The sequence below is a fragment of the Papio anubis genome, chromosome 15 (genome assembly GCF_008728515.1).
Source record: "Papio anubis isolate 15944 chromosome 15, Panubis1.0, whole genome shotgun sequence".
NCBI classification, from domain to species: Eukaryota; Metazoa; Chordata; class Mammalia; order Primates; family Cercopithecidae; genus Papio; species Papio anubis.
This window is the reverse complement of record NC_044990.1, coordinates 4,320,167-4,347,088: the sequence shown is the minus strand read 5'-3', so window position 1 is coordinate 4,347,088 and position 26,922 is coordinate 4,320,167. Positions and strand designations below refer to the sequence as shown.

The window sequence follows — 26,922 nt, the reverse complement described above, 5'->3', positions numbered from 1 at the left end:
TAGCCTCATGTCCCACTTTCTTTCTGACTTCAAATTCTTTTTCCATTTCATCAGGACTGGGGTCCTTGTTCTGAATAAGGTAAGATATAAGTTAAGGCAAACACATCTATGGTGATCTGGCCACGTATGGTACAAAGTGGCTACTTGGGACTTGTGTCTCCAATTCCAACATACCTCTATGTCTCTGGAAAGAGAGAGAATAGAGGCTTGGCGTGGTGGCTCATGTCTGTAATCCCAGCACTTTGGGAGGCTGAGGCGGGCGGATCACGAGGTCAGGAGATCAAGACCATCCTGGCTAACACAGTGAAACCCTGTCTCTACTAAAAATACAAAAAACTAGCCGGGCGTGGTGGCGAGCACCTGTAGACCCAGCTATTTGGGAGGCTGAGGCAGGAGAATGGCGTGAACCCAGGAGGCAGAGCTTGCAGTGAGCCGAAATCACGCCACTGCACTCTAGCCTGGGCAACAGAGCAAGACTCTGTCTCAAAAAAAGAAAAAAAGGAAAGAAAGAAAGAGAGAGACAAGATTAAGCTAGGGTCACAACCATATCCTGATCCTGTCCCTGGACCAAAGGTGCTTAAACTCCAAACACAGAACCGGAAAGGATCTTTAAATATAAATACTGTTCAATTACTTATTTGTTACTCATCCTGTTTCATATAAATACATTTACATTTCATACAAATACTCCAGTAGGTATACACCTACCAGAATTTCTAAAATAAAGCCTACACATTTATGTTTAAGCAAAGGATACCAAAGGGCTCAGATCTGGTATCCACTACATTCTTCTTTTTCTTTGGTTTACAGTGTAAATGTCAAAGGAGAGGGGAAATAATAAAAGCAAGTATGTCAGTAAAGGGGCTTAAGTGTGCAAGAACTGATGTGCCTGAATAATGAAATGAGCAATACTGAAGGAATCTATTTCTGAGCTGGCTCCTCAGGGTCAGTTTATAAATCCTTAAGAGCAAACAAGATGCAATTCAGACTTGAAAGCACAAGTAAGGAGATTTGCACATGCAACTCAGAGGCATCCATCACAAACTGATGTCAAAAATTTTTTAAAAAGTCTATACCTCCTTTCTCTCAAAGCCAAACCCTTTTTAATCAAATATTTAGAAACATCGACACGCTCTCCTTTTTCATCTCTGCAGAAAATTTTCACAGGTAATGGCCATGTTGTGTTGTTTTCCTGTAGTGATTTAAGAGCAGAGTAAATATGAAACACCAAAATGAAATCTTCATATAAACAATGTACATTTCACAGGCATTTCTTCTACATTTATTTAAGCAAGAAATATTCCCAACTGAGTAATTTTGATATCCAAACACATAAAAAAATAGCATTGGGCCGAGTGCAGTGGCTCATGCCTGTAATCCCAGCACTTCGAGAGGCCAAGGCAGGCAGATCACTTGAGGTCGGGAGTTTGAGACCAGCCTGACCAACATGGAGAAACCCCGTCTTTACAGAAAATATGGAATTACCCAGGCGTGGTGCCACATGCCTGTAGTCTCAGCTACTCAGGAAGCTGAGGCAGGAGAATCCCCTGAACCCGGGAGGCGGAGATTGCGGTGAGCCGAGATTGCGCCATTGCACTCCAGCCTGGGCCACAAGAGTGAAACTCCATCTCAAAAAAAGCAAACAGCATGGAAGAGAGTGGCACAGAGAGTTATTCTGTGAAACGCATCAGGAAGACCTCAATGTCAAGGTGAAATTAAAGAAAAAACATCAAACTGGAAACTTTTTTCCAGTCACAGAATGGGGAGTTGGGAAGTGAGGAATACAACATCAGTTAACAAGTTTCTTTATTCTCTTGTATTCTCTATAAATTAGAGAATCAAAATATATTTTCCAAGGTGTGCCTTTTTTCTCCTACAAAAAGCGAAAGAACTACAAAACATATATTCTGCTTCATACGGAAAAAGGTATAAAACTGGAGAAAGGACATAAATAGTAAAAATAAAATGAATTAAAGAAAATTCTACGCATTAACGTAATAAAACATTTAAATTAGAAAAAAGAAAGCAAAGAATATTGTTGAAGTGGTCTGAAAAGATATATGCCTCTTATACTTTGAAATAAAAGCAACAAAATTTGTAACAAAATCCAAATAGTTGGCTGCTATTTTCCCTACAAGAAAGAAAACAAATGGAATTGATGGAAACACTAATGAGATCATCAGCACATATCTCTTGTAACTTGTTACCTCACTATCCACCTGTAAGATTATAGTTGCTACAGCTCCAGTCAGGTACAATGAAAGACAGTCACAAGCTGTTGCTGTCCACTTGTCACTCCCACCAGCTGGTCTACAACAGAAAACAGTGGCAACTTGTTTTATAAAAATAGCATACAATATTGAAATATACAAAAAAACACTATATTTACACATATATACACTCATAGCTTGAGCCAACTATAGTAGTAAAAAAACAATTTAAACATGGATTCACATTATTTTTACAATTTTCCCCTCATTTTCATAGCCTTTTTTCATCCCTCTATTTTACTGAGGGCCCATATTACATGTTAACTTATTTATGTGTATCTTTTCCGCAGCTACACTGAGGACCTGTAAAAAACAGGTGTATTTTAAATACTTTTTAAGTCATTATATACATTTCATACATGTCAACTAGACTGTAAACTCCAAGAGAACAGGAGTGATGATGTATTACGTGCATCATCATATTCCCTAATGACTAGCATAGTGCCTGGCACATAGAAGCCATTCCAGAAATATTTAATAGAAAGAAAAAAGTCTCTTTGTAATGATGATCCCACTGCCCATTTTTGGAAGTTCTTTGGATTTCAAATCTAACTTGAATTGCTACCCATAAATATCAGAAATACCAGAAATTTTAATTACTGATTGAACAAAATTTTTTACATTATCTGATAGATGTGGTAATAGTTTTAAATGACCAAAATTTAGCAGCATCATAGCCTAAGCTTTCAGCAAATACTGTCATGACAGTAATGCACAGTTTTAAAAAATGTTCAAAAAATATTTGACAGATAAATGAAATGCAGAGTATCCGATTTCATCATCCATTTTAGTCTGCAGAGTTGGAACTGAGTGATTGCAGAGGTGTCCAATCTTTTGGCTTCCCTGGGCCACACTGGAAGAATTGTTTTGGGCCACACATAAAATTCACTAATATAGCTGATGAGCTAAAAAAAAAAAAAAAAAAAAAAAAATCAAAAAAATTTCATACTGTTTAAGAAAGTGTACAAATGTGTGTTGGGCTGCATTCAAAGCTGTCCTGGGCTGCATGTGGCCTGTGGGCTGTAGGCTGGACAAGCTTTTGCCTTAGATGTCTCGAACCAGCAAATCTATCCCCACGAATAAGGAATTAGTAACATAGAAGAGATTACAGATAACATACTGCAGGCTCTACAGGCTCTCCTATGGTTTCTAGTTCCAGAGTTTCATTGAGCTAACCCATTAACTGAATAAACAATTAATTCTGGTCAATTTTTTTTTTTTTTTTTTTTTTTTAATGAAACAAGACCTCACTATGTTGCCCAGGCTGGCCTTAAACTCATAGGCTCAACAGATCCTCCCATCTTGGTCTCCTGAGTAGCTGGGGCTAAAGATGTATGCCACCACACTCAGCTTTGCCTGGTCAATCTCCTCACAGTAACATGGCTTATTTGAGTGAACTAACCAAATCAACTGGGCACGTAACTTGGCCAAAAAGGATTTCGTGAACGTGCTGTACTACTTATTGTAAAGCCCAGGGAGCGTTCTTATGTGCTAAGAAGCTTAAATTGTTAGGAACTCTTGGAACCAGTTATGGTTTATTTATTATGATGGTATATAAGTATAAATCAATGTAACATCAAGGTTGTCCATTAATTTATTGTGGATATAAATAATAATTTAACATTTAAAAAATGTATGAATACAGAATTGCAGTTAGGGAAGATGAAAAAGTTCTTAAGATGAAATGGTGGTAAATGCTATACATCAATGTGATTTTTTTTGTTTTGTTATTTATTTTTTTTGAGATCGAGTCTCACTGTGTCGCCCAGGCTGGAGTACAGTGGCACAATCTTGACTCACTGCAACTTCTGCCTCCTGGATTCAAACAATTCTCCCTACCTCAGCCTCCAGAGTAGCTGGGATGACAGGTGCCCACCACCACGCCCAGCTAATTTTTATATTTTTAGTAGAGAGGAGGTTTCATCATGTTGGCCAGGCTGGTCTTGAACTCCTGACCTCAAATGATCCGCCTGCCTCAGCCTCCCAAGTGCTGGGTTTACAGCCATGAGCCACCGCACCCAGCCATGAATGTTCTTAATGTCATAGAACTGTACACTTAGGAATGGTAAAAGGGTAAACTGAGTGTAATATCTATTTTATCACCCTAAGAACAATCTATTTAAAGGGATTTCTTAAAATGACAGGAAAACAGAGTGGTTAGAGTTCCACTTCTGGGTTCAGACCTTGTTTATAACCCTAACTCAACAGTTAGCAGATGATTTCATCTGGATAATAAAATGCTTAACCTCTTGAAGATTCAATTTCCTTACCTATAAATAGTATCTATATCTTTAAGATTTGTTGTTAGGATTAAGTGAAATAGTGTATTTAAGACCATTAATGCAGGTCCCAGAAGTTCTTAAAGGTTAGCTATTATTAGGCTTTTAAAATGACAACAGTGTTCCATTCCAGTCCATAAGATACCATTTGAAGTATGTACAGAAACACATTCTCTGTATTGTTAGGCACAATTAAGGGACTGATATAATTCTGTTCAATTATTCTGATTGAACTATTTAATGTCAAAGTGAAAACTAAGACAGGATTTATATAGTATATGAGCTGAGATTTCCATTCCAGGGCACTGGAAAGATTTACAGTGTCCCATTGTCACCATCAGTGATCACAGACAATAGAAGAGGTGCCTGTAAGATTACAGAAATGGGTCATTAAGAAGAAGGTATCCTATTAGAACAAGGATCTCTAAGGAATAAAACAAATAAAAAAAAAAAAGCTACTCTATTATAATATCAATTTTTAGGCCGGGCATGGTGATTCACGTCATAATCCCAGCACTTTGGGAGGCCGAGGCAGGTGGATCACTTGAGGTCAGGAATTTGAGACCAGCCTGGCCAACATGGTGAAACCCCATCTCTACTAAAATTATAAAAATTAGCCAGGCATGGTGGTGCACGCCTGTAATTCCAGCTACTCAGGAGGCTGAGGTGGGAGAATCGCTCGAATCTGGGAGACAGAGGTTGCAGTGAGTGAAGATGACGCCACTGCACTCCAGCCTGGGCTACAGAGGGAGACTCTGTCTCAAAAAGTAAATAAATACATAAACAAACAAAATAAAAAGATTAGGTTTCAAAACAGATAAATCAAACCAATGCTAGATTTATATAAATAACTTTGGATAAGGTACTTAATTTCTCATCATGAAGTTTCTTCAATTGTAATATGGAGATGATAATAGTTCCACGTCGGTACTATTGTGAGAACTAAACTAACACACGTAAAGCACATCATACAATGCCTATCCTAGTAGACAATAAATGTTAAGGTATATTGTACAGTGTATCTAGAGTTCTCTCATGAGATCCTTGCAGATAAGATATAAGTAAGCTAGATAAACCAGTATTTTAATTTCTTAAAGGTTCATTAAAGTTTTTATAATAATGTTGAAAGGGTCTTTGGGATCTTTTCGCTTTATTGGTAAACAGATTTTTAATATTCCTATTTATAATCCATGTCTGAAAAGCCTGCACATATATGTATATCTAAGTGTGTGTATGTGTATATGTCTTTTAGCCAAATAACATGCAACTGGCTTCAAGTCAGTGATCAAATTTGAGACAATCTAAAACAAGCTTGTCCAGCCTGCACATGGCCCAGGACAGCTTTGAATGCAGCCCAACACAAATTCATAAACTTTTTTAAAACATTATGACATTTTTTCGCAATTTTTTTTAGCTCATCAGCTATTATTACTGTCAGTGTATTTTATGTGTGGCCCAAGACAATAATTCTTCTTCCAATGTGGCCCAGAGAAACCAAAAGATTGGACACCCTGGTCTAGAACTACAAGCTACCCCAAGTGATTTGGATAACTGTAGTATCAAAGCAATAGCAAACAATCTGCCAGTAGACTTAATGATAGAGCTGTTTCCAATATGTACAATTTTATCTAGTATTCTATCGTGAATAGCAGCCAGGATTTATTTAACAAAAGTTAACAACTGTTCTGAACCTCTGGGGGAAGGCCAGTTATTTTTGGTAATATTATTACCTTAGAGGCTAGATATCCAATTTTTGCCAATAAAAGAAACTCAAATTTTTATGTGAAATTTACTAGTTTTTGAAGAGTTAATATGTCAAAGTTCAAAAAACATTCTGCAGGCCAAGTGCATATTAGTTGGAGTTAGCTCATAAACTGTAGACTACAACTCTGACAGAGGTATGCTTTCAAATTTACAGATACTACAACATTAGATGGGGCAGCCTAGACATGGAATAACAAAATCAAATATCTGAGCTTGAAAACCAATTAGAAGAAATGTGGCAGGAATAACTGTAAAATTCTGTATTTAGGTTAAAAAACAGGTTAAAAAGCCACTGTGTCAGGCTGGAATGTAGTAGCACAATCATAGCTCACTGCAGCCTTGAACTCTGGCCTCAAGTGATCTTCCTGCCTTGGTGTTCCAAAGTGCTGGGATTACAGGTGTGAGCCACCTCACCTGGCCTTTCCCCTCCTTTCATCTAGATTGTTTCTTTCCTTTGCTTCACTGCTTATCTTGCTCAAATTGAACTCTATTACCAGCAATTTCTTCTCAGTGTGGGGTCATGGAAAGGAGTTTCAGTTTACTTTTAAGAGGTTATGTGGCTAAAAAGACTCCAGTATCATGGGATAAAGGTCTGCACATTTACAGACCTCTTTCTTGCATTCAGATAAGAACTGCGTCCTGCCTTATCCATTAGTTTTGGCTGCTGTTCTCAGATCGGCCTGCATGCACTAGTGAAATGCCATTGCCGATTCCTCTTCTCAGAGCTGTTGGAATCCTAGTCTGCCTTGCTTCCAAATCCTCCCATGCAAATGTTGATACTGTAAAGGTCCTGGTTCATGGTGTACCCCACCTGCTAACATTTGAGGGCTCACAGAAGTAACCTGTCATCTGATTTTGCTGTAGATATTGACTCTGTAGTCTTCTGTTTCACTATCCAAGTTGCTGTTTTTCTAGTGGGATTCCAGCAGACTAAAACTGTTCTGTCATTTTCCCAGAATCCTCTACAAATTGACTTTTTGGTAATTTACATATTTTTAGCTTTCTATGCAATTTTAAACTTATACAATTTATTTCTGTGTTTGTTGTTCCTCAAAGTAAAATTTTTAATATTCAACAGTTTGATTTCTATCTCGGTACTTTCACACTCACCAATCTCTATTTCTTAATGCCACTAAATTTATGTGCTCCCAACTTTTCTCTTCCCCTCTTAAAGTCTAAAATTAACTAGATTTTAGGAAAATTCCAGAATATCTTAGCAAAATTAAAACTTACAAGAACCGATCTAAAAATAATATTTAAAATAATGAGAAAATTACTGAGCTAAAAACTACCTTATGTCTACCAGAGAACATTCCAAAGAGAGTCTTCCCATTGTCTTTAGATTTTCTTGAAGTTTTCTTAAACAGTCAACATTCACTACTAGTTCAACACCCACGTCATACAGCAAGACCTAAGAAAATAATAACTTTTTAAGTCTACAGACAAACAACACTTGGAAATATTTTTCTGGCAAACTGAAACACTCAATGAAAACTGTTTTAACTCTGGGGGAAAAAATACAAAATGCATTCACCTTCACAATTATACTTTTAACTCTGCAATTTACCTCTACCAATGTGTCTGTAACCATTCTGATGATCTGGCCTCTTCGCCACTGATTTTTATCTTGGATCTTAACAGCACAGTGCATATCATTTTCCCATTTAACAGGTTCCCATTTTGAGTTTTCATAGGCAGCTATCATCTTTTCTTCTAAACTACAGAGATAAAAAATATTTAACTTTCCAAACCTTTTCGTATATAATTCTCTGGCTACATGTTTTCTACTATCCCCACTTGCTCATTCCACTCCAGCCAAGCTGGACACCTTATTTTTCCTTGAATGTACAAGTGTATATCTTCCTCAGGTTTTTGAACTAGCTTTTCCTTCTGCCTCAGAGAAACTTCCCTCAGACACTCATGTGGCTTACCTCCCTCCCTCCTTCTTTGAGGCCCGTTTCAAATGTCGCTGTCTCTGAGGTCTTCTTTGACCATCCTAAAAGTGCCTTCCTCCCCAAATATTTCATTTTTTCTATTTCCCTTATCACCATCTGCCACACTAAAAATTTTATTTGTTCACTCTCTCTCCCTCTACTAGAGTTGAAGTTACATGACAACAAAGATTTGTCTATGTTTTATACCAGGGTATCCCTAACACTTACAATACTGGTTGTCATATAGTAGGTCCTCAGTAAGTATTTGTAGAATGAATAAATTCTAATACAGGGGAAACAGCCAACAGATATCCTATTTTCATACTTCTAACTAGCTGAGAGACAACTTAAAATAATTTTGCTTGTAAAATCTATATTTATGACTTCTAGATATTTGAAACAATATATAAAGGATAAAATCATTTACAATATTTTCCTTATATATAATATATATACCTATTAAGTAAGTTTTCAGTTAACAACCACTGAACATAAATCTTCTCAGGAGATATTACATTACAGATATGCACAGGCAATTCCTTATTATAAAGTGACTGAAAATTCTCATTAGGGAGAGATTTTGCAGACACAGGGTTTAAGTTGTGTACTTCATTTGAAATAATTTCTTCTGGAGAAGGATCCCAAACTTCGATATGCTTTTGAGAATTATCTTTCAGGATGTACCTGAAAAACAACAAAAGTTAATGAAAAGAATTGTATGCAAAATATTTGTTTGCATTTGCTCAGGTCTGTATCTCGACTGTGATGATGCTTACATGACTATTTTTGTCAAAATTCATTTAACTGTGGACCCAAAACAGGTGACTTTTTACTGTATATAAGTTATACTTCAATACCCCTGACTTTAAAAAGAAAGGAGAAGATTCAGTCCAAAAAAAAAAAATTTTTTTTTAAACGGAGTCTCACTCTGTCACCCAGGCTGAAGTGCAGTGAGATGATCTTGGCTCACTGCAGCCTCCACCTCCCGGGTTCAAGCAGTTCTCCTGCCTCAGCCTCCCAAGTAGCTGGGATTATAGGCACCCGCCACCATGCCCCATTAATTTTTTGTATTTTTAGTAGAGGCAGGGTTTCACCATATTGGCCAGGATGGTCTCAAACTCCTGACCTCATGATCTGCCTGCCTCAGCCTCCCAAAGTGATGGGATTTCAGGCGTGAGCCACTGTGCCCAGCCCAGACCAACATTAATTTGAATGTTTATTCTCATTTCTTTTCCGCTCTCATTTGAGACCTATAGTGGAAAAGCTCCTGATTCTAGCTCCTCCAGCATGAGAGTGAGCAGGAAAGCATGGCCACAGATCATTAACACTAGTATGAGTCATGGCAGGCCTCTATGGGGTGTCACTACTTCTTTGGCTTATGCTGACAGACATCACGTGTGGGTGCTATCTGAATACTGGCTTTCTTTTTTCTTTTTTTTTTTTTTTTAAGACAGAGTCTCGCTCTGTCACCCAGGCTGGAGTGTAGTGGCACAATCTCAGCTCACTGCAACCTCCGCCTCCTGGGTTCAAGTGATTTTTCTGCCTCAGCCTCCCAAGTAGCTGGGACTATAGGTGCACGCCACCATGCCCAGCTAATCTTTGTATTTTCAGTAGAGACGGTTACAACATATTGGACAGGTTGGTCTCAAACTCTTCTTAAGTGATCCGCCCACCTCAGCCTCCTCCAGGGCCACTCCCACTACACAAGTCCCTACTGTGGAAGAATTCTTTGTCTTGACCTCAAAACCCTCCCACCTGTCCTTGCTACCACTCTACTCTTCTGCTTCTGGGGTCACCCTAAACATGAGCCTTACTGGGGTAAGTATTAGCACAATGGTCCAAGCCTGGTTATCATTCCAAGTATCCACTTGAATCCTGGAAAATTAACATTTCTACAAACGGAAATGTAAGCTACTCTACCACTAGGCTTATTCTCCATCCTGCCATTTCTCTTCCGAATTCCTTTCTCAATCAGTCACAAGGGGCTTCCTAAGCAGAAATAAGACACCAGTCTCCTTTCCTTAGAAGCATTCTCAAGGAGCCTTTCTCTTGGTTTCTGAGTTTCTTAGTAATGGAGGGAAAAGTCACTCTAGTCCTCATTAGATTAATGACTTCAATTATTTTCTATTTTTTCTGGTCCAGGACAGGGAAAATTCCCAGGTCTACAGTCTAAGCACATCTCCAATGGGGAACGATATGCCAGTTTCCCTTCTTGCAATTACAATGTTACATATGAACATGAACTAACAATGAAAGTTTACGTATCTACTTACCCTGTTTCATAAGATGCTAGGCCCTCTTTGACTAGCTGGTCATTAATACTGGTAGTTGTCATTTCAGGAACACCAAGAGAATCAAAAAGCTCAACTAAGAGCACATTATCTTCCAGAATTTCTGTGAAACCATTAAGAAAATTTGGGGAAAGAAAGATGTCACAAAATATACAAAATGAGGCTTTTTTTTTTTTTTTTGGAGACAGAGTCTTAGTCTGTTGCCCAGGCTGGAGTGCAGTGGTGCAATCTCGGCTCACTGCAACCTCGGCCTCCTGGATTCAAGTGATTCTCCTATCTCAGCCTCCCGAGTTGCTGGGACTACAGACATGCGCCACCACGCCCAGCTCATTTTTTTTGTATTTTTAGTAGAGACGGGGTTTCACCATGTTGGCCAGGCTGGTCTCGAACTCCTGACCTCAAATGATCTACCCACCTTGGCCTCCCAAAGTGCTGGGATTACAGGCCTGAGCCACTGCACCTGGCCTAAATGAGGCAATTTTTTAAAAATTGGAAACTTAATTTCTTTCATTTGCATACATGACATTTCTTGTAGAATAATGTCATAGTGGCTAGGAGTTAAAGTAGCATTTTGCAGATATAAATGAATTGTCAGTGTTATCTGTAACATATACAAATTAGTGAACATTTTATTTTAGGTTACTGTGTGCCATTATATAAAGAAATCAGTTCAAAGCTTTTAGATTCAGAAAAATATAAATATATTCATTTGAAGAAGTGTTCTGTTGTATTCTTAATTGTTTTATGGAACTCAACCAAGTTCCAGGAGGACCAAGGTGAATGAAAGTTAACTCAGGCCAGTGATCATCTGCAAAGGTTTACAGCTTTTATAAAAATGGCACAAAGTTTAAAACAACAAAAACTCAATCTAGAGCCCTCAATTAACTAGAACTTTTTTCTGTCCCTGTGTTTTTTAGGACAAACTATCTAACTTTTAATTCTTCTTGTTTATCAGATCTATTTCTTAAACTAGACTGGGAGTTAAATGAGTGTAAGGCTTGCGTCTCATGTGTGTTTACTTATTTATGGTACACTGCACAGGGACATTGGTCAATAAGCATCTGAAATATGATAGAAATTTCTTTAGAAAACATATCTAAAAAATGCACTGAGATCCGTATATGCCTATGCCTTTCCAGCTGGTAGCTGCTAGTCAGAATGATTCTAAATAAAAAGATAACCATTACCAACAGCAACATTCTATATTAACCAAGTTATAAGAGTTATAACAGTATACATTTAAAAGGTTTTTAAATTTTTTTTCCATTAAGTTATAGGGGTACAGGTGGTATTTGGCTAAATGAGTAAGTTTTTTAGTGGTGATTTGTGAGATTCTGGTGCACCCATCACCCAAACAGTATACACTGCACCATATTTGTAGTCTTTTATCCTTCACACCCCTCCCACTTTACCCTCAAGTCCCCAAAGTCCATTCCTTTGCCTCCTCATAGCTTAGCTCCCACATATCAGTGAGAATGTATGATTATTGGTTTTCCATTCCTGAGTTATTTCACTTAGAATAACAGTCTCCAATCTCATCCAAGTCACTGCAAATGCTGTTAATTCATTCCTTTTTATGGCTGTGCAGTAGTATTCCATCATTCATATTCGTGTGTGTGTGCGTGTGTGTGTGTGTGTGTGTATATATATATATATATATATATATATATCACAGTTTCTTGCTGGATCAAATGGTAGTTCTACTTTTAGTTCTTTAAGGAATCTCCACACTGTTTTCCATAGCAGCTGTACTAGTTTACAATCCCACCAGCAGTGTAGAAGTGTTCCCTGTTCACCCCACCCACATATCAACTGTTTTCTGATTTTTTGATTATGGCCATTTTTGCAGGAGTGAGGTGGCATCGCATTGTAGTTTTGATTTGCATTTCCCTGATCATTAGTGATGTTGAGCATTTTTTCGTACCTTTTTGGTCATTTGTATATCTTCTTTGGAGAATTGTCTATCCATGTCCTTAGCCCACTTTTTGATGAGATTGTCTTTTTCTTACTGATTTGTTTGAGGTCATTGTAGATTCTGGATATTAGTCCTTTGTCAGATGCATAGATTGTGAAGATTTTCTCCCACTCTGTGGGTTGTCTGTTTACTCTGCTGACTATTCCTTTTGCCGTGCAAAAGCTCTTTAGTTCAATTAGGTCCCAGCTATGTATGTTTGCTTTTATTGCATTTGCTTTCGGGTTCTTGGTCATGAAATCCTTGCCTAACCCAATGTCTAGAAGGGTTTTTCCAATGGTATCTTCTAGAATTTTTATATTTCCATTCTTAAATTTCAGTGTTTAATCAGTCTTGAGTTGATTTTCATATAAAGTGAGAGATGAGGATCCAGTTTCATTCTCTTACATGTGGCTAGCCAATTATCCTAGCATCATTTGTTGAAAAGGGTGTCCTTTCCCCACTTTATGTTTTTGTTTGCCTTGTCAAAGATCAGTGGCTGTAAGTATTCGGGTTTATTTCTGGGTTCTCTATTCTGTTTCATTGGTCTATGTGCCTATTTTTGTACCAGTACCACACTGTTTTGGTGACTATGGCCTTATAGTATAGTTTGAAATCAGGTATTGTAATGCCTCCAAATTTGTTCTTTTTGCTTAGTCTTGCTTTGGTTATGTGGGCTCTTTTTGGGTTCCATATGAATTTTAGAATTGTTTTTCTAATTCTGTGAAGAATGATGGTGGTATTTTGATGGAGATTGCATTGAATTTGTAGATTGCTTTTGACAGTATGTTCATTTTCACAATATTGATTCTACCCATCAATATGGGTACCATTGGAATATGGTAGAATCAGATGGATTCTACCCATCCAATATTGATTCTACACATCCATGGGATGTGTTTCCATTTGTTTGTGTCCTCTATGATTTCTTTCAGCAGTATTTTATAGTTTTCCAGTCTTGACTTCTTGGTTCGTTATATTCCTAAGTTTTTTATTTTTTTGCAGCTATTGTAAAACGGGTTAAGTTCTTGATTTGATTCTCCACTTGGTCGCTGTTGGGGTACAGAAGAGCTACAGATTTGTGTACATTTATTTTGTATCCGGAAACTTTGATGAATTATTTTATCAGTTCTAGGAGCTTTCTTGAGGAGTCTTTAGAGTTTTCAAGGTAAACGATCGTATCATCAGCAAACAGTGACAGTTTAACTTTTTCTTTACCGATTTGGATGCCCTTTATTTCTTTCTCTTGTCTGACTGCTGTGGCTACGACTTCCAATACTATGTTGAAGAGGAGAGGTAAGAGTGGGCATCCTTGTCTAGTTCCACTTCTCAGAGGGAATGCTTTCAACTTTTCCCCATTCAATATTACGTCGGCTGTAGGTTTGTCATAGATGGCTTTTAATACATTAAGGTATGTCCCTTGTACGCCGAATTCCTGAGAGTTTTAAGCATAAAGAGATGCTGGATTTTGTTGAATGCTTTTTCTGCATCTATTGAGATCATGTGATTTTTGTTTTTAATTCTGTTTACATGGTGTATCACATTTATTGACTTGCATATGTTACATCCCTGCATCCCTGGTATGAAACTCACTGGATCGTGGATTACTTTATTGATATGTTGTTGGATTCGGTTAGCTACTATTTTGTTAAGGATTTTAACACCTATGTTCATGAAGGATATCAGTCTATAGTTTTCTTTCTTGGTTGTGCCCTTTCTGGCTTTGGTATTAGGGTGATGCTGGCTTCATAGAATGAATTACGGAAGGTTCCTTCTTTCTCTATCTTGTGGAATAGTGTCAAAAGGATTAGTACCAATTCTTTGATTGTCTGGTAGAATTCTGCTGTGAATCCATCTGGTCCTGAACTTTTTTTGTTGGTAATTTTTAAATTACCATTTCAATCTTGCTGCTTGGGGTTGGTCTGTTCAGGATATCTAATTCCTCCTGATTTAAGCTAGGAGGGTTGTATTTTTCCAGAATTTATCCATCTCTTCTAGGTTTTCTAGTTTAGGTGCATAAAAGTGTTCATAGTAGCCTTGAATGATCTTTTGTATTTCAGTGGTGTCCGTTGTAATATCTCCTGCTTCGTTTGTTAGTGAGGTTATTTGGATTTTCTCTCGTCTTCTTGGTTAATCTTGCTAATGGTCTATCAATTTTATTTACCTTTTCAAATAACCAGTTTTTTGTTTATCTTTTGTATTTTTGTTTGTTTCAATCAATTTCATTTAGTTCTGCTCTGACCTTAGTTATTTCTTCTGACAGGTTTAGGTTTGGTTTGTTCTTGTTTCTCTAGTCCTTGAGATGTGACCTTAGAGTGTCAGTTTATGCTCTTTCAGTCTTTTTGATGTATGTATTTAGGGCTAGGAACGTTCCTCTCAGTACCCGCCTTTGCTGTATCCCAGAGGTTTTGATAGGTTGTGTCATTATGTCATTCAGTTTGAAGAAATTTTTAATTTCCATCTTGATTTTGTTTTTGATCCAGTGCTCATTCAGGAGCAGGTTAATTTCCATGTATTTGCATGGTTTCGAAGGTTCCTTTTGATTTCCAGTTTTCTTCCACTGTGGTCTGAGAGAGTGCTTGATATAATTTCAATTTTCTTAAATTTATTGAGGTCATATGGTCTTAGAAATTTCCATACGCTGTTGAATAGAATGGGTGTTTTATGGTTGTTAGATGAAATGTTCTGTATATATCTGTTAAGTCCATTTGTTCCAAGGTATAGTTTTAATCCATTCTTTGTTGACTGTCTTGATGACCTGTCTAATAATGTCAGTGGAATACTGAAGTCCCCTACTATTACTGTGTTGCTGTCTATCTCATTTCTTAGGTCTATTAGTAATTGTCTTATAAATTTGGAAGCTCTGGTGTTAGGTGCATATATATTTAAAAGTATGATATTTTCCTGTTGGACAAGGCCGTTTACCATTATACAATGTTCCTCTCTGTCTCCTTCAACTGCCATTGCTTTGTTTTGTCTGATATAAGAATAACTACCCTTGTCTATTTGCATGAAATGCCTTTTCCCATCCCTTTAGTTCAAGTTTATGTGAGTTCTTATGTGTTATGTGAGTCTCCTGAAGGCAGGAGATGGTTGATTGGTGAGTTCTTATCCATTCTGTGGTTCTGTGTCTCTTATGTGAGCATGAGCATTTGGGTCATTCACATTCAATGTTAACATTGAAATGTGAGTACCATTGCATTCATGGTGCTCTTTGTTGCCTGTGTACTTTGGTTTTTTTTGTTTTTGCTTTTTAACTTGTATTTCTGTTTTACAGGTCTGGTGTGATTTATGCTCTGAAGAGATTCAGTTTTGATGTGTTTCCAGGATTTGTTTCAAGATTTAGAGCTCCAAAATTTTAGCAGTTCTTGCAGTGGTGGCTTGGTAATGGCGAATTGTCTCAGCCTTTATTTGTCTGAAAAAGACTGTATCTTTCCTTCATATATGATGCTTAGTTTCACTGGAAAGACAATTTTTGGCTGATAAATTGTTTTGTTTGAGGAGGTTGAAGATAGGGACCCAATCCTTTCCAGCTTGTAGGGTTTCTGCTGATAAATCTGCTGGTAATCTGATAGGTTTTCCTTTATAGGTTACCTAGTGCTTCTCACAGCTCTTCAGATCCTTAACTTTGGATAACCTGATGACAATGTGTCTAGGCAAAGATCTTTTTGTGATGAATTTCCCAGGTCTTCGTGCTTCTTGTATTTGGATGTCTAGGTCTCTAGCAAGGCCTGGGAAGTTTTCCTTGATTATTCCCCCAAATATGTTTTCCAAGCTTTGCACTTCTTGCATTTGGATGTCTAGGTCTCTAGCAATGCTGCCGAAGTTTTCCTCAATTCTTTCCCTAAATATGTTTTCCTGAGGAAGAAAAGAATTCTATGGTTTGGTCGTTTAACATAATCCCAGACTTCTTGAAGGCTTTGCTCGTATTTTCTTATTCTTTTTTCCTTGTCTCTGTTGGATTGGGTTAATTCGAAGACCTTGTTTTCAAGCTCTGAATTTCTTTCTTCTACTTGTTCCATTGCTGAGACTTTCCAGAGCATTTCGCATTTCTAAAAGTGTGTCCAAAGCTTCCTGAATTTTTTATTGTTTTAAGCTATTTCCCTGAATATTTCTCCTTTCACTTCTTACATTGTTTTTTGGATTTCCTTGCATTGGGTTTTGCCTTCTCTCCTGATTAGCTTAATAACCTTCTGAATTATTTTTCAGGTAAATCAGGGACTACTTCTTCGTTTGGATCCACTGCTGCTGAACTAATGTGATTTTGAGGGGATGTTGAAGAGCCTTGTCATATTACCAGGGTTGGTTTTCTGGTTCTTTCTCATTTGGATAGGTTCTCTCTGAGGGAAAGTCTAAGGCTGAAGATTGTTGTTCAGATTTTTTTGTCTCACAGGGTGCTCCCTTGATGCAGTACTCTTCTCCTTTTCCTATGGATGTGGCTTCCTGTGAGGTGAACTACAGGGATTGTTGTCTCTTTCTAGGTCTAGCCACCCAGAGAGTCTACCTGGTCCTGGACTGGTACTGGGGGTTGTCTGCACAGAGTCCTGTGATGTGAACCACCTATGGGTCTCTCAGGTTAAAGTTACCTCAAAATCAGTGGAGACTGTTCAAGGACTAATTCATTTGTTCATTTCAGAGAAGCTAGATAGAAAAACTTCTATAGCCTAAGATACAGTCTGTATAATCACATTCCTCTTAAATGACACTATTTCTTTAGAACAATTTCTTGCTCTGAAGTAAATAAATTATCAGAGATATACTATCATTTCTAGGTTATGACTTTCTAAACTCCAGTTTCCTCACAGTGAATAGTCCAATAGTTTTACGATAAAAGAAAGACATGAATACAGTAAAAACTACCCCTGAAAGTCCTACACATCTATGCTAAGTAAACATGGTCTCATAAATCCTGTACTACTATTCATTAAGCCCAACCCAGCCAGTGAGTGTTACAGCTTTGGAACTGATCAAAATATCAGATGAAAAACAGATTCCTGGTCAGGCAGAGTGGTTCACACCTGTAATCCCAGCACTTTGGGAGGCCAAGAAGGGAGGATTGCTTGAGCCCACAAGTTCGAGACTGGCCTGAGCAACGAAGTAAGATCTCATCTCTACAAAAAATATTTAAAACTTAGCTGGCCATAGTGGCGTGTGCCTGTGGTCCCAGCTACATGGGAGGCTAAGGCAGGAGGATCACTTGAGCCCTGGAGGTTGAGGCTGCAGTGAGGCATTGTTCACATCATTGTACTCCAGCTTGGGTGACAAAATGAAACCCTGTCTCAAAAAACAAAAAAACCAAACCAGATTCCCAATCCCCCTATCTAAAACCCTTGGGGCCAGGCATGTTTCAGAATTCAAAATTCTTCTAACAAGAAAAGCTACTTGGCACCTATCCTGTATGTGTATCTAATACCCCCAGCAGAGTCTGGGGCAGTAGCCCATAAACAAACATTACCTTGAAGTAAAATATGAATATTCACTACAAACGAGATAAAGACTATATATAGCCTCATGCCAATTCAGAACCAATTTTGCTACTGAAATGTTGATTTTCACAACTTGTTATGTTAGAAAATTGTGGGCTAGTGGTCAGACTCTATTTTGGGCCCAACTGCTCCAAAAAAGGAGTAACTTTTTTCAAATTATGCTGAGAACCCACAGTTGAATTCGCTTAAGCCAGCGAGGCAAAGAAAAGCTATTTGTCAATCATGTCCCACCTCCCCTCACTTTCCTGGATATTAAACGTTAGCATCCACTATGTCAAGGACACGGACAGAGTCCTAACAAAAATGCAAACAAATAAAAGAAGCTAATTCCTGGCTTTAGGGCCTTCAAGGGGCCATGTCAAGGGTGACTTGATCTTTTATGGTGATTTTTGTCCTGATGACTTTAGAGTCCACAAAAGATATAATTCCATTGTACCTAATACTCAACAAATCTTCTCTCTCACCACTACTACTGATGGCGCACTGAATTTATTCTAAGATTTGACAAATGTTATTCATGTTATTTAAAATCATATGTGATTACATAGCAAGTAAAAATGGAACTTACTGATAATTGAACATGTCATAAATTTATCTTGAGCCTTGTCTTCAAATTTTTCTTTAGCTTCTTTGGACCACTGCATTGTCCTTTTATATGGTTCAATATAGGCCAACTTACATTTAATTGCCTGGGTCAGACAAAGTTTCACCATTAAGAAAAAAATTTAATTTCTACCTACTTTAGAATTCAAGTTTTATTTAAGTGTGTACAAAACTAATCTTTACGTCTGAATTTAATACATATTAGAAATAATCAAATAATGTGTGAAGATGTCTGTAAAAGTACTTTATAAACACAAATCACTGAAAGCAGAGTGGCTGAATGAACTGTTGCACATTCACATACTGGAATAACAAGCATTCATCACAGACACTTATGATACATTAATTACTTGTAAAAGGAAGGTTACAGGATGATTTATAGTCTGATTTTATAACTGCTGAAAGCACAAAAGATGCATCTGAAAGTATAGATAACAAAAATATTGAACAATGATTCTGAGTGATTCTCCCTTTTGCTCATTTGTAATTTTTTTTTTTTTTGAGACCGAGTCTCGCCCTGTCACCCAAGCTGGAGTGCAAAGGCGTGATCTCAGCTTACTGTAACCTCCGCCTCCCGGGTTCAAGCAATTCTCCTGCCTCAGCCTCCCAAGTAACTGGGATTACAGGCACACGCCACCACACCCGGCTAATTTTTTTTATCTTTTTAGTAGAGACGGGGTTTCATCATGTTGGCCAGGCTAGTCTCGAATTCCTGAGCTCATGATCTCCCTGCCCTCAGCCTCCCAAAGTGCTGGGATTACAGGCATGAGCCACTGCGCCCGGCCTGCTCATTTGTATTTTAAAATGTTTTTCTATAATACTACACATTTCCTAAAATGAAAAACACGGCTTAAAAATAACTCACGCAACAGACAGTATATAAATTAGAAAATAAGGCCCCTTTCTCATTCTTCTTTCAGAATACTACTACTCCCCAGAGATAAACAAGGTTCAGTTTTTTACATATTCTCCCAGGCTTCTCTATTGTATACACATATATACTTAAGCATAAATGTGATCACAGTAGAAGTACTTCTGAGATAAGCATTTTAAACTTGATATATCATGAACATGACTCTTACCACAATATATGATCTCAAAATGATATATTAAAAGCTGCCAACAAGTATTTAAGACACAAATACACCGAATTAATGTTTAATATGCTTATTTGCCATGATATACATATTATTTCTTCAGTAGTAATCATAGCAACATTTATCTACAGTCCCTGTATCAGAAACTAGACAAAAATGGTAGTTAACATTTCTATGGTGACAACAGCTTCTAAAAAGACTTCCATATTTGTGCTGATATTCTGGCCCTAGAAATAATAGATTACCTTCTCTGGGGCAGTCAGAAACTCATCCTTTATTTTACGCACGTCTTTAATTGTTATTTTTGCAGTATTACCAAAGTCCACATATTTAACTTCAACTTCCTGATGTCCAGGCAATCCTTGAAAAATTATGAAATTAGAAATTACAAACTTGGAAAGGAAACAGAATTATCTAGAAAAATTTCGACTGGTTTAGAGCCAACAGGATTAGAATACTTTTAGCTTCAATATACAAACTTAATGCTTTTTAAAATGTAAAAAAATTTCAAATATGTGAACCTTAAAATCATCCATAATGCAGACTTGTAAGAATGAAAAACTAGTATATTTTAAATATACAAAGGATAGCCAAAATCAGGATAACAAAATCATATGGCAGGTGGTATGACTTAAAAGTTAAGAATTAGGCTTTGAGTCAGTCTGACCAGTTTAGAACACTAGCTCCGTCACTAAAATTCTATGTGACCTAAAGCAAGCTAATTAATATCTCTAAGATATTACCCTGAGCAAGTTATTTTTTCTCTCTAAGCCTCATTACTTCATCTGCAAAATGGGTATACCAATATAATCTAATTTCATGAGATGTTTTTGAAGGATTTAAAAAGCACAAGGTACAAGGTAAACACTTAATACATGTTTATTATTAGTCAAAATAGGTGATCAAACAAGGCAAAAGATTCAGCAAACTAAAGATTCATTCATATAACAATATCTGTGAAATTTTGAGAAAATATTGTACTTGGGGCATATTGCAAAAAAACAAGTAGAGAGAGACCTCTATATCAGTCTACTCTCTATACTTTAAAGAAGTCTCTGGAAGTTTCAAACACAGAGAAGTTTTTAAAAAGACATCACACACTAACCTTTTTGAAAATACTCAAAATACATGGTTTTCGAAGTTAAAGACTAACACAGTATATACCATTTCAATATGGAAAAAAGTCCAGTATTCTCTGCTCCTTGGCAGAAGTAGAAGCAAGTGACACAGCACTAGCACTCACTCAAGATGACACTTCAAACACAGGCCCTATAGTAGGGGATATCCATGATAATTGAGAAGATAACGTGTTATTATAAAGCCAAAAGAGAGGGTAATCTCTTCCCACTTCTACTGGAATCCCCTTGCTAGAAGGATGTTCTCAATTCTACCAATGCTATTAGATTCTTACTCTTCCTAAAGTCTCTGAATGGAAATGTAGTTTTAAACAAATAGATGGATATGGAAAGTAATTTAAAGAATGTTATTGTTTTATCTAAATTATCACATAAGAACAGAGTCAGACATGGAAGGTCTCAAATTTCCCCATTTATGTTCTCTGGAGAAACTATGGGAAGATGGCTCCATGCGAAAAAGGGAATTAAACTGAAGAGGTAAACATGGCATCCAGAAAACAAGGGATCCAATACTGGAAAACAATGAAGTATATGGCCTATGGCCAACTGAAATAAATATCAAGAATAAAAAATGTGTAGTAAGCCTAGGGGGTAAGCAGCCCAACTGGAGAAGATACAGGATGTTTCTGGCCACATGTGATGGCTCACACCTGTAATCTCAGTGCTTTGGGAGGCAGAGGCAGAAGGATCACTTGAGCCTAGGAGTTTTACCCCATCTCTACAAAAATATATATATAAATTAGCCAGGCGTGGTGGCAAGTGCCTGTAGCCCCGGCTAACCTGGGGGTTGAGGTGGGAGGATTGCTTGAGCCCAGGAAGCAGAGGTTGCAGTGAGCCATGATCATGTTCCACTGCACTCCGGCCTGGATGACAGAGTAAGACCGTCTCAAAAAGGATGTTTTCATGCTTTAAGAAAAAAAAAAAAATCATACTAACATTTATCTGAAGAGTCTAATCATATGGAAAATAGTTTTGAACTACTAAAAATACACTTACAAATTAAAAGAAAATAAAGTGAAATATGAACTCACAATAGAATTAAACGAAGTATACTTTATGGCTTTATTTACACAGAGTATGAATTTAATGAAAAATTGTGATATAACTATAGAAAAGAGAAAAAGGAGGACAAAAGGGCTATGGAGATCCAAAACTTGTCTGACAGAATAACAGGTAATATCTAAAATTGAAGTGTCAAGTGAAGTATTACATATTAGTAAAAGAAGGAACACAAGTAAACAACAAAATAGCTGAAAGAATGAAAAGTAATTGCCTTCAAGGAGGGAAGTGGAGTGTGTCTTTTAGCATTAACTTTTAAATTAGGCAGATAAAAAGCAAAAGAGCTACTATTCACCAAAACAAGTATCATCTTCAAGGTGGAGTTCAACAGGGCCACAGAAGATACAGGAAAATGGACCACACAAATCACACATACATTTCTATTAGTATCCCCAAAGGTGGTGCTAACAGAAATGAAGAAGCAGCAGAATCAGCACCATGGACACTCCATCTTCCCCAAATGTTACTACTTAAAGATTTCAGAGGCCTTACTGTTCACCAAACAGTTAACATTTTCAAGCCAATAATCCTAATTTGAAAAGCAGTTGCGAAGTCCTTAGTGTCATGAAAAATGCCTTTGTCTGCTCCAAAGATATTTACCAAACTATACAGCGGTATCTTCACTGCAATCGTTGTCTCCAAAATTCATGTTGAAACTTGATCCCTAATGCAGCAGTACCTGGGAGGTGACTGAGTCATGAGGGCGCTGCCCTCATAAATAGGATTAGGTGCCCTTATAAAAGGGCTTGGTGAAGGGAGCTTGCCTTCCTTTTTCGAACCTCTGGCATCAGAGGACACAGCATCCGTCCGCTCTGGAGGATGCAGCAACAAGGCATCATCTCGGAAACAGAGACTCAGGCCTCAACAAAACAGTGCCTTGATCTTAGACTTTTTAGACTCTAGAACTGAGAAGTAAATTTCTATTGTTTATAAACTACCCAGTCTGTAGTATTTTATTACAGCAGCACAAAACAGACTAAGACATTCATAAGAACCACATTTGAAAATTTTTAGTTCAAGTCACTAACCACTAACAAAATTAAAATCAATGGTGACAAATGAAGGATAGAAAATTCAGGTTGCAAGAATAGTTTTGACACAAACAGAACTGATTATGTATTAGGAGAAACTTGTAAAGATCTTAGATTACCTTAATAATGAAAAAACATTTTAAACAGTATCAAATTAAATTAAAAAAGAACTGTCGAGCACAGTGGCTCACGCCTGTAATCTCAATCCTTTGGGAGTGGGAGACTGAGGCGGGCCGATCACTTGAAGTCAGGAGTTTGAGACCAGCCCGACTAACGTGGCGAAATCCTGTCTCTACTAAAAACACAAAAAAATTAGCTGGGCGACTTCTTTTTTTTTTTTCCTTGAGACGGAGTTTCGTTCTTGTTGCCCAGGCTGGAGTACAATGGCACAATCTTGGCTCACTGCAACCTCTGCCTCCTGGGTTCAAGTGATTCTCCTGCCTCAGCCTCCTAAGCAGCTGGGATTACAGGCATGCACCACCACGCCCAGCTAATTTTGTATTTTTAGTAGACGTGAGGTTTCTCCATGTTGGTCAGGCTGGTCTTGAACTCCCAACCTCAGGTGATCCGCCCGCCTTGGCCTCCCAAAGTGCTGGGATTATAAGTGTGAGCCATCGCACCCGGCCTTTTTTTTTGAGACAGAGTCTTGCTCTGTCACCCAGGCTGGAGTACAGTGGCGCAATGGCGCAATCCTGGCTCACTGCAATCTCCGCCTCCCGGGACCAAGTGATTCTCGTGTCTCAGTCTCCTGAGTAGCTGGGCTTACAAGCACACACCACCACGCCTGGCTAACTTTTTATTTTTAGTACAGACGGGGTTTTGCCATGTTGGCCAGGCTAGTCTCGAACGCTTGACCTCAAGTGATCCGCCCACCTCAGCCTCCCAAAGTACTGGGATTTACAGGTATGAGCCACCACACCCAGCCTTTCACCCTTTCAATAAAAAAAAGACGTATCTACAAACTAGAAAGCATGTAAAATAAACAACACAATGGGTTAAACTGCCTATGGTATATCTAATTTAATAACCCACAAAAGCTTAGTCTGTAATGTTCTGTCTTAGTTAATGCGGGGGAATAATTAACTTTACTATTTTTGTTGCTAATACCTCCATTTTCATAAGTCTTCTGTCTTCAATCCCACTTTTTATTCTTCCCATTATTTCATAAGTTGAATCAATTACTTAAGGAGGATGTATAAAAAGTAGAAAAAATACACCAAGAAAACTAGTAGTTCGGTCAATAATTCCCAGGAAAGAAGAATATATTAAAATTGAAGGGAAGCAGAAAGGACACAAAGGACTTACCTTTAATTTGTACCTTGACAATCAAAATAGCATGGGACAGACAAACAGTCAACATGAAGCTAGAGTTCACTGGTTTTTGAATAATTAATTTCTGTTGTTTTGTTCTATCTATACTACTTTTCCAGCAAGATTCCCAATGGTTAAGTTCTAGTCAAGTCAAACAAAATCTCAGGAGATAAATTCACCTTTCAACATTATCACTAGCTTTCTAAAGAGAGATGACACAGCAAATGGTAAGATCAAATAATATTACTTCCAAGACTGAACTGGTACCAACTCAAATGATATTAGTTTTGAAGTATAACATTTCCCTGTAGAAACAGCATGCATTCTCCTACCGATAACTTTTGCTCGGTACCAAATTCCATCTTCGAATTTAGCTACACAGACTTGATCTTGAACTGGACAGAGGATTTCCAGATTTTCTCCAGCTTCATTTTTATAGAATTCCTCGATTGTCTTTAACAGAAATAAAAAATCCAGGCCCTCTATCTAGCAAATAAAGGGATAAAGCACTGTCATTTCACAGAAACTTAAAATGTTAAGTGTTGAATGAATTACAAGCACTGTCACTGAAATTATAAAACATTAAAACTTGAATTGAATGTAAATCTATCAATTGTGTTATGTAATTTATTTTACAAAATTGTATTGCAGAACCAGTATAGAAAATTAGTACAGACATAAAAATAAAGTCACATTCTGCCAGATAACTTAGTGTATATATTCTTCAAGACATTTTTCTATACATACACACACACACTCCCTGTATTTTGTTTTTACCAAAACTAGACTTTACCACATACACAATCACTTACATTTTTCTATCATTTCTCACTTTTTCTGTTTCAGTAACTAGTATTTCTAGGTCACATTTAGTTTTCCTTAACTGATCCAAACCCATTACAAACTAAGATTATATACTGCTTCTGACTGTTATCTCCATAACTCTTTTATAATCTAGCACAGTCCTCTACTTTTTTTTTTTTTTTTTTTTTTGAGACAGAGTCTCGCGCTGTCGCTCAGGCTGGAGTGCAGTGGCCAGATCTCAGCTCACTGCAAGCTCTGCCTCCCGGGTTTGTGCCATTCTCCTGCCTCAGCCTCCCGAGTAGCTGGGACTACAGGCGCCCGCCACCTCGCCCGGCTAGTTTTTTGTATTTTTTAGTAGAGACGGGGTTTCACTGCGTTAGCCAGGACAGTCCTCTACTTTTAATGAACATGTCTTGTTGAAGACAGTCAGCTAATTTTTCTGCAGAATGCCCTATACCTTACGGATTTCTGTGGTTATATCCTCATGCTGCTATTTAGCTTATTCCTCCATGGAGTAAGGTCTATCCGCTGAATTTTCAAAAGGCTGCAAGTTACTACTAAGGGTTTGATGGATCCAAGGCAAATCTTTTTGGCTAGACTGTGTCATAGGTGGCTTTTTCTCACTCAGGTTGCAACACATCAAGGCCTAATACTTAATGACTACTAATATGCTAAGATTCATTTACTGATTGCAGTGATGATCTTGACCCCTCTCGATGTGTAGTTCTGTTTACACCCTTGTAATAACCAAGTCCTAAGAATTTATGTGGAGCTACTTTGGCATTATATGAATATCCAGTTTATTATCAACCATCCATCTTAATGTGAATTGATAATTCTTCCTTAAATCAATAATAATTCAGTAGGGTTTGTGGAATGATCGCATTCTTTAGTAATACAGACTTTTCTCTTATTAAATGGTGCTATCTGGTATAATCAAAAAATAGTTTCTAAAGTTTCCTATACTACCAAAAAAATCAAAGATTATAAGTTTATTTCTTCGAATACCAATTATTAATGTTAAAAATATTCTGAAATCCATTTCAATGGAAAAAATGAATTTTTTCTTGTGAGTATAATGATGAAAGTGAAAATTTTCTGAATCCCTATCTTTTCTTATTTCATTTAAATTACTTTAAAACTACTTTTCTTTTAACTTTCATTTCTAAGTAGCTATTATGCAAATTCTTCCAGTAACAGGTACGCCAGAGTGAACACTTAAAAATTCAGCAGAGGAATGACGCCAACAAAATAGCAGATTAGGAAGCTTTAAGTTCTTGTTCCAATACAGAAACACTGAAAAAATGAGAAAGTGTCTTAACCAACTTTATTAGATCAGATCTCTAGAAAGCAATCCAAAGTTTATAGTAACCAAGAAGCCTAATGAAGTAAAAGCAATTTTCTAAACGGCAGGAAAGTTTTGTGGTATTTTTACTCGCCCTCACCCTACCCTCTTCCCAGAATGACAATGGTCCTGGTCTTAAGCAGTGGCAATCTAGTTCTCAGTTCCCTCCCTTGAACCAGAAGGAACAGACCAGAACTTATATGCAAATTACTGGGTATATGTATCCTAAGTTTGGGAGATACCTGCATGACTGATGCAAAGAGTTAGTTTTTGTTTCACATAACTTGGAACACGGGCAGGAAGAATTGTAGGGACCACTTGTAAAACTGGCAAAGGGGAGCATAAGTGCAGCTGCTTGGAAGGGGAGTTTATTAATAGAAACATACAATAGACCATCTAAGGCCAGGAGGAGAATCTGGGATGAGAATCTTTACAAAATTAGGACATTCAAAAGCAGTCATATATATGGTAGAGTTTACACAGCCACATGTCTGCCCTGACAAGATGCATGCCCAGAAAAGAAATGAAAAGACTTTAACTTTGACCTCAGGCTGACTCCTA

The 26,922-nt window shown here is 37.5% G+C and overlaps 1 protein-coding gene across 5 annotated transcripts in view; it reads right to left on the bottom strand.

The window, feature by feature from the left end:
- The window catches only part of RNF17 (ring finger protein 17), a 111,582-nt gene that overhangs the window by 31,717 nt on the left and 52,943 nt on the right, over positions 1–26,922 (bottom strand). For 4 of the 5 annotated variants that reach the window (XM_017951140.3, XM_009191650.4, XM_009191652.3 and 1 more), the window contains 9 exons: positions 24,545–24,698; positions 19,921–20,036; positions 18,544–18,664; positions 10,521–10,641; positions 8,704–8,931; positions 7,881–8,031; positions 7,606–7,724; positions 2,208–2,310; positions 1,077–1,192 (listed from right to left, as the gene is read on the bottom strand). In XM_017951140.3, coding sequence (XP_017806629.1) covers positions 1,077–1,192; positions 2,208–2,310; positions 7,606–7,724; positions 7,881–8,031; positions 8,704–8,931; positions 10,521–10,641; positions 18,544–18,664; positions 19,921–20,036; positions 24,545–24,698 — 1,229 coding nt within the window. The remainder of the gene's footprint in view (positions 1–1,076; positions 1,193–2,207; positions 2,311–7,605; positions 7,725–7,880; positions 8,032–8,703; positions 8,932–10,520; positions 10,642–18,543; positions 18,665–19,920; positions 20,037–24,544; positions 24,699–26,922) is intronic. The other variant, XM_009191651.3, reaches the window with a different exon arrangement.